The sequence below is a fragment of the Cupressus sempervirens genome, chromosome 6 (assembly GCF_028749045.1).
Source record: "Cupressus sempervirens isolate cs-2001-9-10 chromosome 6, ASM2874904v1, whole genome shotgun sequence".
Classification (NCBI taxonomy): Eukaryota; Viridiplantae; Streptophyta; class Pinopsida; order Cupressales; family Cupressaceae; genus Cupressus; species Cupressus sempervirens.
The window spans coordinates 201,320,234-201,334,223 of record NC_143123.1 but is presented as its reverse complement, the minus strand read 5'-3'; the positions used below and the strand labels follow the sequence as shown (position 1 = coordinate 201,334,223).

At 33.5% G+C, this 13,990-nt stretch overlaps 1 protein-coding gene across 1 annotated transcript; it reads left to right on the top strand.

Moving 5' to 3' along the window:
• Positions 1-4,612: 4,612 nt before the first annotated feature.
• LOC149551931 (tubulin alpha-1 chain) lies at positions 4,613-7,765 on the top strand. Its single transcript, XM_089787429.1, has 4 exons — positions 4,613-4,811; positions 5,009-5,243; positions 5,919-6,289; positions 6,930-7,765. The coding sequence occupies exons 1-4, from the start codon at positions 4,719-4,721 to the stop codon at positions 7,584-7,586; spliced, it is 1,356 nt and encodes a 451-aa protein (XP_089643555.1). The 5' UTR covers positions 4,613-4,718; the 3' UTR covers positions 7,587-7,765.
• Positions 7,766-13,990: the final 6,225 nt, after the last annotated feature.

Below are 13,990 nucleotides of genomic sequence, written 5' to 3'. Positions count from 1 at the left end.
TATTAACATCCTCTCATAATGAAGAAGATATAAGATTTGAAGGCGTCCCCTAGTTAGGCATGTGTTAAGAGCTGAGAATTAAAAAAAACACACCCTTCAATAGATACATTATAGCTTCTTCTTACACACATTCTACTATTGTGAAAAGGAAAAGGTTTGTTACATTGTTTTCTTCACATTACTAAACTATTAAATTTCAAACAATATCAACAAGTATTTACTAGCTAGGAAGACTCTCATCCAAGGGTACATCATCATAATGAAGGAAATAGGATAAAAAATGGATGAAGAGATGCATGAAATGGTTCAAGAAACAACTCAACATTCTGGTAGCTAGGTTTTATCATTTCAAAAAATTGATATAATATAATTTGAAATGCTCCCATGTTTATTATGGTGGAATTCTGGGTCAGTATATCATGAAATATAAAATATGGAGTGTAAGAAGTATAATTACAGTACAGATGTAAATTAAGCACCCAGATCAATGTGTAAACACATTGTGTAGTAGATGGCGTATTTAGAAATGGAAGACAACTCCGGTCCATTCTACAATAAAGTCAACACAAATTTCAATTTCATCAGCAATTGACCAAGTAGGAAAGGTAGAGGCATGGAGAAACATCAAATTTTTAAGTAGCTAAAGGTGACAAAGACAATGTGCAAACCTAATGTCCCAGACATAGTACCGGCACACAAGTTAAAAATGGTTTGAAGATTATTGACATGCATGACATGAAGGAACATGTAATGATAGAGAAAGAGAGATGCAATGCTAAATCATTTATCATCAAGATATAGACATGAATAACCAACATTTATTATGTCAACTTTCCTAAAGATTTTGACTTGACAATCTCCACCTCTCAAATATATTGACTTTAACTAATCCTCTTTAGGTACTTGCATTATTATTAATAGATTTGGATCATACATTCCCCCAAAAGATGACATATGAGGTGTGGGACATCTATCTTTTGAGGGGAAAATATATTAAAATTACAACTTACATCCAAATAAATTTTACCTTTTCTATTAATAGTTACACTAAATTATTATGATTATTTAATTTCCTAATGTTTCTATTACCATCCATATGATATCAAATGTAGCTTTAGTTGTTCTCTCTGGTAAAGACGTCAACTTCTATCTAAATTTACTTTTTCCATAGGCATTTAAGATTAGCTAAAGTGCCAAACTGGTTTTAATCTAGTGATGGAGTTGGTATTAAATGGAAAACTAAAATTTAGAGATCCACAAGTTTGTAAAATTTGGACACAAAAAAGATAACTAGCATTAGGTTGGACCTTATTCTTGTAGATGAGTCGTGCTTGTCCATGTAAGCTCTTGTTAAAAAAAATCCTTTGTAGTGAGATACATATTTGAAAGCATTTATTCCTAATACAAAATTTCTTGCTTGTGATGAAACAAGATCAATAGCAATGTAGTTAGTTGATGACTCTAGACTACCATTTACGCTCTATTTTTCAAAATATTTAAATTGAGGAATATGATAACCTGAATGGATGCTTCTCAGCACATTGAACACTGAAAGGAGCTAGCACAGATCGTAAATATGCTTGGAAGCAAATTTAGGACAATCATTATGCACCATTTGAAGATAAATATCCCTGAATTGAGATTCAAATTGAAGTTGATGGAGTTGAAAACATTTTCAAGAAAAAATTTGGGTTATCCTCTTGCATAGAGAATCCAATACAAGAGAAGTCAAATAAGCTTTGAACAAATACATAATTAAAAAACCAAGTCAAGTCAAGTCAAGTCTCCAAAAATTGATAGCAAATTTGCTTGCTTATTGCAACTCTGAATAAGGAATGATTAACTCAAGAACCTGAATGACTTCTTCCATGGTGGGTTTCCTCGAAGGTGTTTGGGTAGTGCAAATAAGTCCCAATTTCAAGACATGCATTATCTCATCATCAAATTGCTGCAATAAATTTAGATAACACATGCTACTACATCCTCAAGTTCAAGAGATGATCTCACATACTCACAAAGAAGTACCATTTCTGAATTAGGAATTTGAACTGGTCAACGACCTGTAATGAGCTGCATTAGAATCACCCCAAAACTATATACATCACATTTTTCTGTTAAAAAAAATTAAGCTCAAATTCTGTTGGGCAAATTCTGGTGCAACATAGCCAACAACAGTATAAAATGTCCTACTCAAAGATATGCAAAAGTCTAACAATGGCAACAACTTGGCAAGTCCATAATCTGATAAGTGGGGCTCAAAATCATCATTAAATGAGAATATTTGTTGACTTGACATTAAAGTGCAATATGGGAGGCTTACAATCATGGTGGAAATATGCAAGGGCTTTAGTAGTTCCTGAGTAAATATTAAAATGTCTACCCCAACTCAGGGGTGAGTTATTTGGATGCCTTTCATGCAAATGATTGTAAAGATTATCATTAGGAATGAAATCTGCAAAAATGAGTTGCATAATTGATGACCAATAATATTCCTAAAGTGCAACAAGATTAGGATGTCAAAGGTTGCCAAGATAGACCATCTCTAATTCAAACTCTTCTAGGTTTTTGAATATGCCTGATATTTTCAGCTTCTTTACCACAAAGACTAATCCTTCATTTAAAGATACTTTATGAACACCTCTCCCAATCAAACATTCATTATCAAGCAAAGCCTTGGTTCCTGCCTCCTAGTCTTTATACTTTGATGGCAAGGTTTTGCTAAAAAAAATAAGTTTGCCACTAATCGGATTCAAGCCCAGAGAAGGTATTACACTCTCATAAACAAGAAATTCTTTGTTTTTCCTCCCAACTGCTCTCACATTCATAAATGTAATGACACATACAACTACAACTATAACTGCAATAGCTACAATGACAATTATTCTAGAGGCACTTAATACCCTTGTTCTTTCAGCCCTAAGATAACTAGTTGCTAGAGATACGACTGCTGCAGGTCCTTCAGAAACTATGTTTAAGGCCCACATAATTCTCCATTCCCTACACAAATTTTAAGAGACAAATTTTGTTGAGACTCCTTAGTCTTTCCATTTTGAGATTAATTTATTTGCAAATATTCATGTGTTGTCGATATATTAATCCAAGACTCATGTATTTTCCTGTGTTGGGGATAAATCCACCAAAACTTGCAAATTTTTGGTTATGGATACACATTTCTCTAAAAACCTATTTCATAAATTTAGAAACCTGTCGTCTTCTTAAAAAAAAACAATATTTTACTACTACTAATTTCGCAACCATCTTCTTTTTGTGCATTTTGCAGAGCAGTAGCGGTGACAAAGGAGAAAATAAGGAATCCATCCAGTATTTCGAAGACTTGCCTTTTCTTTAGGAATAATGCTTCTAACTTATTTTGTATCGAATCTTCAGAATGTAAAGCATATTTTAAATTATTAACACTGTGAACATGAAAACACAAACATAGATTTGGAAATAAAAATAACATCTGAAACTTCCAAAAATAGAGAAAGTCTCTTGTTAAAGAAGCCCTAACCTAAGACATGCATCGATTTCAAGTGAAGGAAAAACAAAAAAAACACACCTTATTCCTGAAACACCATTAGACCTGCTAACACGTCCTTGGCTCAAATGCTGACTGAAATCTGCTTCAAAGTTTTAGACGTATGAACCTAAAACAAATCATCAATGTCAATGTAGGTGAATATGAGAAGATATACAACCCAAAACAATTCCATTTCCCTTGCACCAACGGTGTGGAAGAAATAATGGCTAGAACACAAACACAGTGACTTACCTTTCATCAAAAATCACTAGCAGAAGATAGGAATCTGATAGAAGAAAAATAACCACTGAAAATCACCTGCAGAAGATAGGAATCCGACATAAGACAAATAACCACTGCATCAACAATGAGCAGGAGTTTTGCTTCTACCCTAAAAAAACCTGCGCATAGTTGCAGACCTGACGACATATTAAATTTGGCATAGTGGGATTGAGTATTGGAATGGCCCATTCCAATAACAAGTATTTCTTGGAATGGATGAAAGCTCATTTTGGGACTAAAATAGGAACACATTTTCCCATTCTCCATTTCAATTCCACCAACCAAACAAATAGTAATAATAATTCATATTCTAATTTTTAATGCTTATTCAGGTTGTATTCCAGCAACCAAAGAGGCCCTTAAAGCAAAAACAAACCTTAATCAATATGAAAAGTACAAAAGTAAAGTTTACTAGATCTAAAATTCCGCCTTAAATTAGGTTGGAAATTGCAATCACTTGTTATTCCCAACAAACGGGTTGGTAACACTAACGTCCCCATTTGCCAAGTGGGTCTCGCCCCCACCGCACGTGGTGGGGCATACAAATGGCTAAATAAAGCCGTTACAAAAACAAATAAAAATGATAGGTAAAACTTCTCTTCCAGCGCGCGGACCCAAATTCAAAATTGTCTATTCCAATTCGAAATACGTACATACGACGCTGACAGCCACGTGACTGCAGAGCGGCTGTCGATTCAGTCTAGAGAGAGAGTATACGGTAGAGTAGAGAGAGAAAAAAAATTTAATTAAAAAATAAGAGAAAACCATGGCGGGGCTATATAAAAAGGACGGGGGGGTAAAAACGGAGGTATTGCAGAAGAGTAGGGCGTCTTTGCAAACGCCTTCTTCACTGTTATTCGCTCTTACAGCAAAATCCTGTTTTTTAAGCCTTTTTCTGTGTAATTAAGCTTCGAAAATGAGGGAGTGCATTTCAATCCACATTGGCCAGGCCGGAATCCAGGTCGGAAACGCATGCTGGGAACTTTACTGCCTCGAGCATGGCATTCAGGTAAGCCACTTTTGATTTGGATTTCTGTGGGGTATTTGTTCTGGATCTAGCATGTGTTTTGGTATAAATGTCATTTGAGGGAAGTTTAAGCGTTCCTTGTAGGGATCTGGTGATATGTTGTGTCTTCTTTCTTAGGGTTTGAGTTTTGTAGACTTTGTTTGTAGATCTTTGCATTGAGTGTATTGTGTATTGTTTAGCCTGATGGGCAGATGCCCAGTGATAAGACTGTTGGAGGCGGGGACGATGCTTTCAATACGTTTTTCAGCGAGACTGGAGCTGGGAAGCATGTTCCGCGGGCTGTATTTGTAGATCTGGAACCTACTGTTATAGACGAGGTTCGCACTGGCATGTACCGTCAGCTCTTTCATCCGGAGCAGCTTATAAGCGGCAAAGAGGACGCGGCTAACAACTTTGCGCGTGGTCATTACACCAGTAAGTTTCCCTAAATCCTCTTGTTTTACATCATTCATTGGCTTCTTTTTCGCAGACTTAGACTTTAACTTTTACCTTTCCTTCTGATTCTGGTGCACTGATTATCCTGCCGAATGTTCTGCTGGTTGAGGGTATCTTGTTGTTGTTTGGAATTTATTAGTTTTCCCTTAGGGAACAGATAAGCTTTGCTAGCATGATATTCTTCACAATGTAGAAGCAACAATTTTCTCATTTTCCGAATTTAGATGGTGCTTAATGGTTTAGTTCTAGGTTTGGTCATTCCGCTTGCAAATATTGAAGTCAGATTTCTGGCTTAATGGTGTGCAGCACTTAATTTGGGTTTTTTGGTTTCGCTTCATAAACTTCAGATGTCTATTTGTCATTTCAAGGTCAATTGTGGAATAGTTTGTAAGTTATAAGCCATTTTGTTCTACAGAAATCTTCACAAGTACTGTTTTGAAACGTAGGCGTAGTACTTGGTTTGGATCTTGGCACTGTAGTTCGGGAAGTTCAGTTTTCTGGCCAATTGGATTAGTACCCGATTTCAATTTTCTGCTTGTATTCAGTGAACTTCAGATTTCGAATTGTTAGATAAAGGCTAATTTTTGAAATTACTAGTTAAAGCTAATTCATTTTGTTTCAAGTGAGTTAATGAACATCTCTCGACTGATGCAGTTGGCAAAGAGATCGTGGACCTTTGCCTGGACCGTATCAGGAAGCTTGCAGATAACTGTACAGGTCTCCAGGGCTTTCTGGTTTTTAACGCAGTGGGCGGAGGCACTGGTTCTGGACTAGGTTCGCTTCTTTTGGAGCGCCTTTCTGTGGACTATGGCAAAAAATCCAAGCTAGGCTTCACCGTGTATCCTTCACCACAGGTATCGACATCCGTGGTTGAGCCCTACAACAGTGTGCTCTCCACTCACTCACTTCTCGAACACACCGATGTCGCCGTGCTTTTGGACAATGAAGCAATCTATGACATTTGCCGCCGTTCACTTGACATCGAACGCCCGACCTACACAAATCTCAACCGTCTGGTCTCACAGGTAATCTTTAACCCTAAGTTGCTTTGAAACTCCAGCAAAAACTATACCCTGCTTCGAAATCTCCATTAATTCCCAATGAATTATTGAAGATATTAGATTTCTGCCGTTTCTAGTAATCGTTGCTTTGAATTCCCAGTAAAATTATAGAAGATATAGATTTCTACCGTTCATATTGATTGAATTTGAGAGCTCTTGTATTTAAGTGTGCCAATATTTATTGTATCAATGTTTTGAATTTCAGAACCTTGCTACGAAATCTCAATTAGACCTGGGCTGCTTTGAATTCCCTATATATTACTAAAGATATTAGTTTTCTACTGTTCATATTGATTGAATTTGAGAGCTCTTCGAATTGAGGGTGGACATATTTGTATCAATGTTTTGAATCACTCTTGAATTTGAATTTGAGAGTTCATGAATTTAGTCTTGAGCATATTTATATCAATGTTTTGAATCACTCTAGGATTCATCGTGCATGGACTCCTGAAAAGAAGTGTTTTATTCTCTAGTTCATTATAATGAGGAATCATCGAATATAATTTGCAACATTGATATACATATAAACAATTAAATCCGAAAGTTGATTCAATTCCTAGATTTTTATTCTTGTAATCGATGCCTGATATGATTGAATCTGCAGGTCATTTCCTCATTGACCGCTTCCCTCCGCTTCGATGGAGCATTGAATGTGGATGTAACGGAGTTCCAGACAAATCTGGTCCCGTACCCTAGGATCCATTTCATGCTTTCCTCCTTTGCCCCTGTGATCTCAGCAGAAAAGGCATACCATGAGCAGCTCTCAGTTGCAGAAATCACCAACAGTGCATTTGAGCCCTCTTCCATGATGGCCAAGTGCGATCCTCGCCATGGCAAGTACATGGCATGCTGTCTCATGTACAGGGGAGATGTTGTTCCCAAGGATGTCAATGCTGCAGTTGCCACCATTAAAACCAAGAGGACAATCCAGTTTGTGGACTGGTGCCCCACTGGATTCAAGTGTGGAATAAATTACCAGCCACCCACTGTTGTTCCAGGAGGTGATCTTGCCAAGGTTCAGAGGGCTGTGTGCATGATCTCTAATTCTACCAGTGTGGCGGAGGTGTTCTCCAGGATTGATCATAAGTTTGATCTTATGTATGCCAAGCGAGCATTTGTTCATTGGTATGTGGGCGAGGGGATGGAAGAGGGGGAGTTTTCCGAGGCGCGTGAGGATCTGGCTGCCCTGGAGAAGGATTATGAGGAGGTTGGCGCTGAGTCTGGTGAGGGTGAAGAGGGTGATGAAGGGGATGAGTATTGAGTGATTTCTAGCTAGATTTTGGTGCAGTAACTGGTTTTCGTCGTTTCCTTTCATTGGAATAAGTCCGGACAACTATAGTATGGCTGTTATTGTTTAGCTATCCAGTGCTTTTGGATTGAACTTGGTAAATGTGGTTTGTTTTAAATCATGTGAAATACAGCTTGTGATACTTTTTCAAATTTCTTGGTTTGTTAATGGCGCACTTACTGTTTCGCTACTATTGTTGAATGCTCTATCGAGAGATGCTAACACCATTTTCCAAAGATGTTTCATTGTTAAAGTTCTATTGATTTTGTTTTTTACAATTAGATTGAATGAATTTTTGTATAACACATCTCAGTTATATACTGTTCTTGACCGGCTCCAGGTCGGCATTCTTATACTAACAGTTTTAATGTCTTCAGGACTGGCCCGCCTCTATAATAATTAGGTGAGGTTTTGGACTTTTATAAATGGGTTGATTTTGCTTGTGATGTAGTTTTTGTTTTTTTTTTCTGATATGGGCCTTTCGCTTTACATCTAACTTGTGTTCGTGAGAAATGTACGAAATTGTTTGAAAAATATCCGATCTATTTGTTATATAATATCTGTTTAGTTGGTTAATTTATTATTATATTTGTTAGTAGTACATTTATTATTATTGAGATTTACCAAAAAAAGAAAGTTGTGATGGGCTATTATAAACATGAGAAATGGGCTAATGAGAAGTTTCAATAATGCAACTGAAAATGTTATACTTAACAATTGATGTGCTAAAAGGAGCATAGTTCAGTTAGTTTTACTTTGAGTTTGTAATTCAAGTTTCTTGAGAGTAATCTCAAGATTTTGTTTTTCATGAGAATGAATAATTTTTTATTAGAGATCATAATAATTTAGTTTTGATACAATTGATGTGTTAAAAGGAGCATAGTTCAATTAGTTTTAGTTAGTTTTGATACAATTGATGTGTTAAAAGGAGCATAGTTCAATTAGTTTTAGTTTGAGTTTGTAATTCATGCTTCTTGAGATAATTTTTCATTAGAAATCATAAGAATTTAATTTTTTGGAGGGGTGAATTAGTTACCACAAAAACAATTTCAAATCTTCTAGATGTCAATACAAACTTCTTTTTAACTCATAATTTTATTAGAGCTAGATATTCATTAATATGTTGAAAGGCATTCTATGATGGCAGAAAGGGGGTGGAGTGGGATTGATGTGTGTGTTAATATTAACATTTATCTTTACTGTAGTGATGATTAAATTTGACAACCATCTACATGTCAAAATTTTAATATATATTATAAATAAAGTATATTTTAAAAATAATTAATAAATACTCCATTTAAAATATTTTCTAAAATTATAATCTTTGGAGATATACATAGTTATTCCAAGAATCTATTTTTCATGAGAATGAATAATTTTTCATTAGAGATCTATTTTTCATGAAGAATCTATTTTTTTATGAAGAATTTAATTTTTTGGAGGGGTGAGTTAGTTGCCACAAAAACAATTTGAAATCTTTTAGATGTTATGTCAATACAAACTTCCTTTTAAGTCATAGTTTGATTAGAGCTAGATATTCATTAATATGTCAATAAGCATTCTACAATGGCAGAAAGGGGGTGGAGTGGGATGATTTGTGTGTTAACATTAACATTTATCTTTAATGTAGTGATGATTAAATTTGACAACCATTTACATATCAAAATCCTAATATATATTATAAACAAAGTATATTTTAAAAATAATTAATAAACACTCCATTTAAAATATTTTCTAAAATTATAAACTTTGGAGATATACATAATTATTTAAAAATAAAAATGAAAGAAACAATTTAAAGTGCAAAAATTAATGGAGATATATGGAAATAAAAATAAAAATATCTCTAATATAGTAAATTAAATTTTAATCATTTGATAATAGATATCTATCACTATTTCTTTAGAAAGATTATTTAAGATATCTATACTAATTGTAACTTGGTTAACAAAGTAATCTTAAGATAATGATGTGTAAAGATAAAACAATAAACAAACACCATGAATACATAAGACACCAAGGATTAATGTAGAAACACAATTTGGGAAAACCACCAATGCAATTAGTTACAACTTTTCACTCTTTTTTGAAGTGAGCCTTGTTAGGAATTAGTCCTGTTAAAGGTTACAAAACATATTGTTGACATCGTTAAAGGATTTGAATCACCCTATTAAGAGTCACCTTGTTAGAGGTCTTAACATACTTCAATCTATAAATGCCACTTGGTTAGAGGATTTGAATCACCCTATTAGGAGTGGCCTTGTTAAGGGTCTTAAGACACTTCAATCTATAATTGTCACCTGGTTCTATAGAGGATTTACAAAATGATTGTTTCAACTCTGTTAAGAGATTTCTTCACTACTGCAATTGTTAGAGAGTAACAATGATTGACCTGATTGACAAAGCAACTAAATTGCAGATTTAGATCACTTCTCTGACTTATCCTCTAGATCCTCCTTAATCATAATATTATTTGTAGCTCCTTAGATACTTTGCTCTAAATCAGATATCCATGTTTGATGAGAGTCTTGCAAGAATCATATTCTAATTACAATGAACTACAATTCATGAGAGGAAGGGCTAGTCTTCAATTGAATCGTGACAATAGTTAAGACATGATACTTTTGCAAACTTGGATGAGTGGGTAGTGACAAAATCTTGAATAACATTTGTCTGTGGTAGAAATCTTGAATAGCATGTCATTGGTAACATTTGTCTTTGGCAACATTGAGAATCTTGAGTGCTTTCTTATGCTTAAAGATGATGAATGTGATTTGATACTAAATAGGGTTTGGGGAAATCACTCTTTGTAACAAACCTTGGATAGTCTCCTTTAGCTCTCTTACTAAACTACTTAGTATGTGTCTAGCGTGGGTTTGTCTCCCATCTCCTTCATTTTTGAGGCCATAATAAACCCTTTAAAGGTTATTTTTAAAGGTGGACGAGGTTATGGGTGCATTGAAGTTGCTCTACATTTGCCAACATTCTAGTTGACATTGATTGTGTACATCCTTTCAAGAGGATGTATCTCTCATGATTGGGAATATAGGCTTTGGACTGATCATTAGATTTTTGAGGTCTTCCCCTTTTGGTGTAGGTGATCTGATTCTTATTTTGATGATTCTTTACAGGATAATGATGTCTCAATGTCTCTACTTAGTGTGCTCTTATTGCCCTACTTCTTGCTATTTAGTCTTTTATGATAGTGTGGACCCTTCTTTGGTTGTTCTACCCCAATTTATGGCTATTGAAGTTCAAAACTATTAGCACTTTGTTCCTATTACTAGTATTGATTCTCTTGTTGGGGGTTCCACTACCTTCCCTTTGTGTTGGGGAGCCTTCTGAAAGTATTGTTTGAACAATGGTTCATTGGTAAAGGAAGAACTTGTTGCACTGCTATTGTGTTGTCAATGGTAATTTCTTGACCTCCTTATATATAGTTGTTATGGTTTGTTGTATCTCCACCTTGGGGGTATAATTAAGGGACAATCTCCTTTTTTTGCTACTTTTATTTTCAAAAACAATATTCTTGAAGCATTATTCATATACAATCACTTCTTTATTGGCTAAGCCCAATTCTACTATTACCTAGTGCAATGAGTGTTAAGCATATCATTCATTTTCACGAGAGATGGGTTCATTTTCATTTATGCATGTATATATCTATGCACACACACACACACACACACATTTTGTATATATGTATATATTTATGTACACATACATACATAAACTTATAAATGTCTGTGTACACACACACACACACACACACACACACATTTTGTATATATTTATGTACACACATACATAAACTTATATATATATTTTAATGAGAGATAGGTTCATTTTTGTTTATGCATGCATATATCTATACAAACACACATACACGTACACACCAACACATATTTTATATATGTATATATTTATGTACACACACATACATAAACTTATATATATATATATATATATATATATATCACACACTTGTACACACATATATGTACCGTGTGTGTACACTTGTGTGCATGTGTGTGTGTCTCTTTATACATACACGCTTGAAGAAATCTCTTTGGTGATATTAACCTTTCTTGTGTAAGAGGATATCATTGATAATGATATAGTTGAGTGTGTATGCTCACATGCATATATAAATGTATGCATGTATACATACATATATATGTTGAGAAAATGTGTGTTGCACCCATTGCATAATAATATTTATATTGTAATTCTTTATTAGTTCCTACCTATGAAATGAATATTTATGTTACGTGAGTAAAATTTAATATCAATACATGAGCATTGAAGTGATTACATAAGCATAGTGACAATTTGGAAACTGTACTGACACTCACTGAAGTTATCAAATTGACTTATGCTAATGAATATACCAAAAGGATTTTAAAAGATACTATAATGAAGGTTCCAAAGGAGCAATGACATTGCAGTGCCTACCCCATAGTTTTCTTTTTAGTTTATATTGGCAAACTCTTTTAGGCCACGTTTATGTGTGCATTGGTTATTTTAGTGATGTTGAAGATTATTAATGTATGACATTATATTGTGATTTGATTTAAATGAAGACCTATTGGATAGTGTCAAATATCATGTGTTGATAATTATGCATTCACAATTAATTTTATATTGTTATTTATATATGATGATATTTTACATTTATGATTATCGATTATTTACCCCATACTTGCATGTGTATGGTGTGCATGCTTGTTTTATATTTCTGTTAGACATGCTTGATGTGGTTGAGGGAGGGAGTCGTAATCACCCGCGAGTCAGAATCTACATGATGTACCACTTCTCACCATTGTTTATTATATAGATATATATTTGTACATGCTTGTCTTTAATGTAGGTTTGAAAGCACTGAGCATCAACTTCACTGAATTGCTAGGATGTGCATGCCCTATCAAAATATCTAAATGGTAAGAGGGGAGATAATATAAAGACTCAAATCGTATCCTAAGCCATAATTTTCTTGAAATATGGATAAGTATTTGACTAACTACCTATCCAAATTCATCAGGTTGATGTGAATTTGTGAGCCTAACCCTAAGCATTATAGTCTTGAGTTAGTGAGTTATTATCATGTGTTTACTTGGTGAAATAAGTTTATTAAGATTAAATATGACTTAGGAATAATTAAATCTTATAATTATTGGAATATTAAATGTTAGAACATTTAAGTGTAAATAATTAATTAAATACCTTTATTTAATTAAAAGTCTAATTGTAGAATTAAAAGATTCAATTAATTATTATATAAAAACTCAATTTAGTTGCACAAATGATATGAATTGATTTTTAAAATCAAATTTCATTTTATATAGAACTAAATTTATTAATTACAATTTAATTATAATTATTTCATAATATTTTACTAAAAATATTAATTCTAAATCTAGTTATAATTATGCTTTTTAAATGCACAACAATCACATAAGAATTAGTCATTAATTCCAAGTTAGGAGGTCGAGTTAAGTGACTTGACTTAAGAATTATATTATTTAATCATTATCTTTTCTTTTGAAAGTTTGAGTTCTATTTTCATAAAGCCTAATAGGTTTTTCTATATGAGGGGTTTTGGGTTATTATTTGCATTATATCTACCAAGTTGAAGAAAATACTTGTTTGCAAAGCTTGAATTTTAGAATCATGTTTGTCTTCGTTTGTCATTTCAATTCAATTGGGATTACAAGTAGGGTTTGAAAAACCCATGTGGTTTTCTATTTGAAAAGATTGTCTACCTTGTGTTTGGAATTGGTTGGTTTCCCTTTGATCATATTATTTTTAGCATTGGTTTTCTATGTTTAGAAAAATGGTTAGAAAACAAAACCTATCAGAAAACCTTAATGGGGAAAATAAATTTTACCATAGTAGTTTCTTATAGGAAATATATATTTCCTTGTTTCCATGAAAATAAAAAGGTAATTTATTTTGATTGGTTGAAAAAAGTTAGCCTATCAGACTAGAGGAGTAAATTGTTTTAAAAAAAATTAAATTTTTTATTAACAATTTTAATGTGGGGGAGGGGGGTAGGGGAGGTGATCGTCTTGTTTCAAGAACAAGTTGTAAAAATTGTCACAAAAAGTTATATGTAGCATCAATTGTATTGATAAAAATAAGAAAGAAATGAAGGCATTGGCCTAGCATTGATTTAAGTTAATTTAATCATGTATTTCAAGAGAAATCTCAACTAAGAAATCATATTTGCAATCCAAAACTTATCTACACAACAAAGTTATATTTTATTTTAAAAACAATTATATACAAAACATTCTTTCACATAAGCATAACTTCACAAAGTTATCTAAATATTGTGAGAATTATAATAGATCCAACTCAAGACACATTGCCATCTT

What these genes read in the sequence shown, in the direction of transcription:
- LOC149551931 (XM_089787429.1), top strand. Translation starts at nt 4,719, where the DNA reads ATGAGGGAGTGCATTTCAATCCACATTGGCCAGGCCGGAATCCAGGTC. An exon ending in GCCTCGAGCATGGCATTCAG is followed by an intron (nt 4,812 to 5,008) that starts GTAAGCCACTTT and finishes TGTATTGTTTAG; the next exon opens with CCTGATGGGCAGATGCCCAG. An exon ending in TGCGCGTGGTCATTACACCA is followed by an intron (nt 5,244 to 5,918) that starts GTAAGTTTCCCT and finishes CGACTGATGCAG; the next exon opens with TTGGCAAAGAGATCGTGGAC.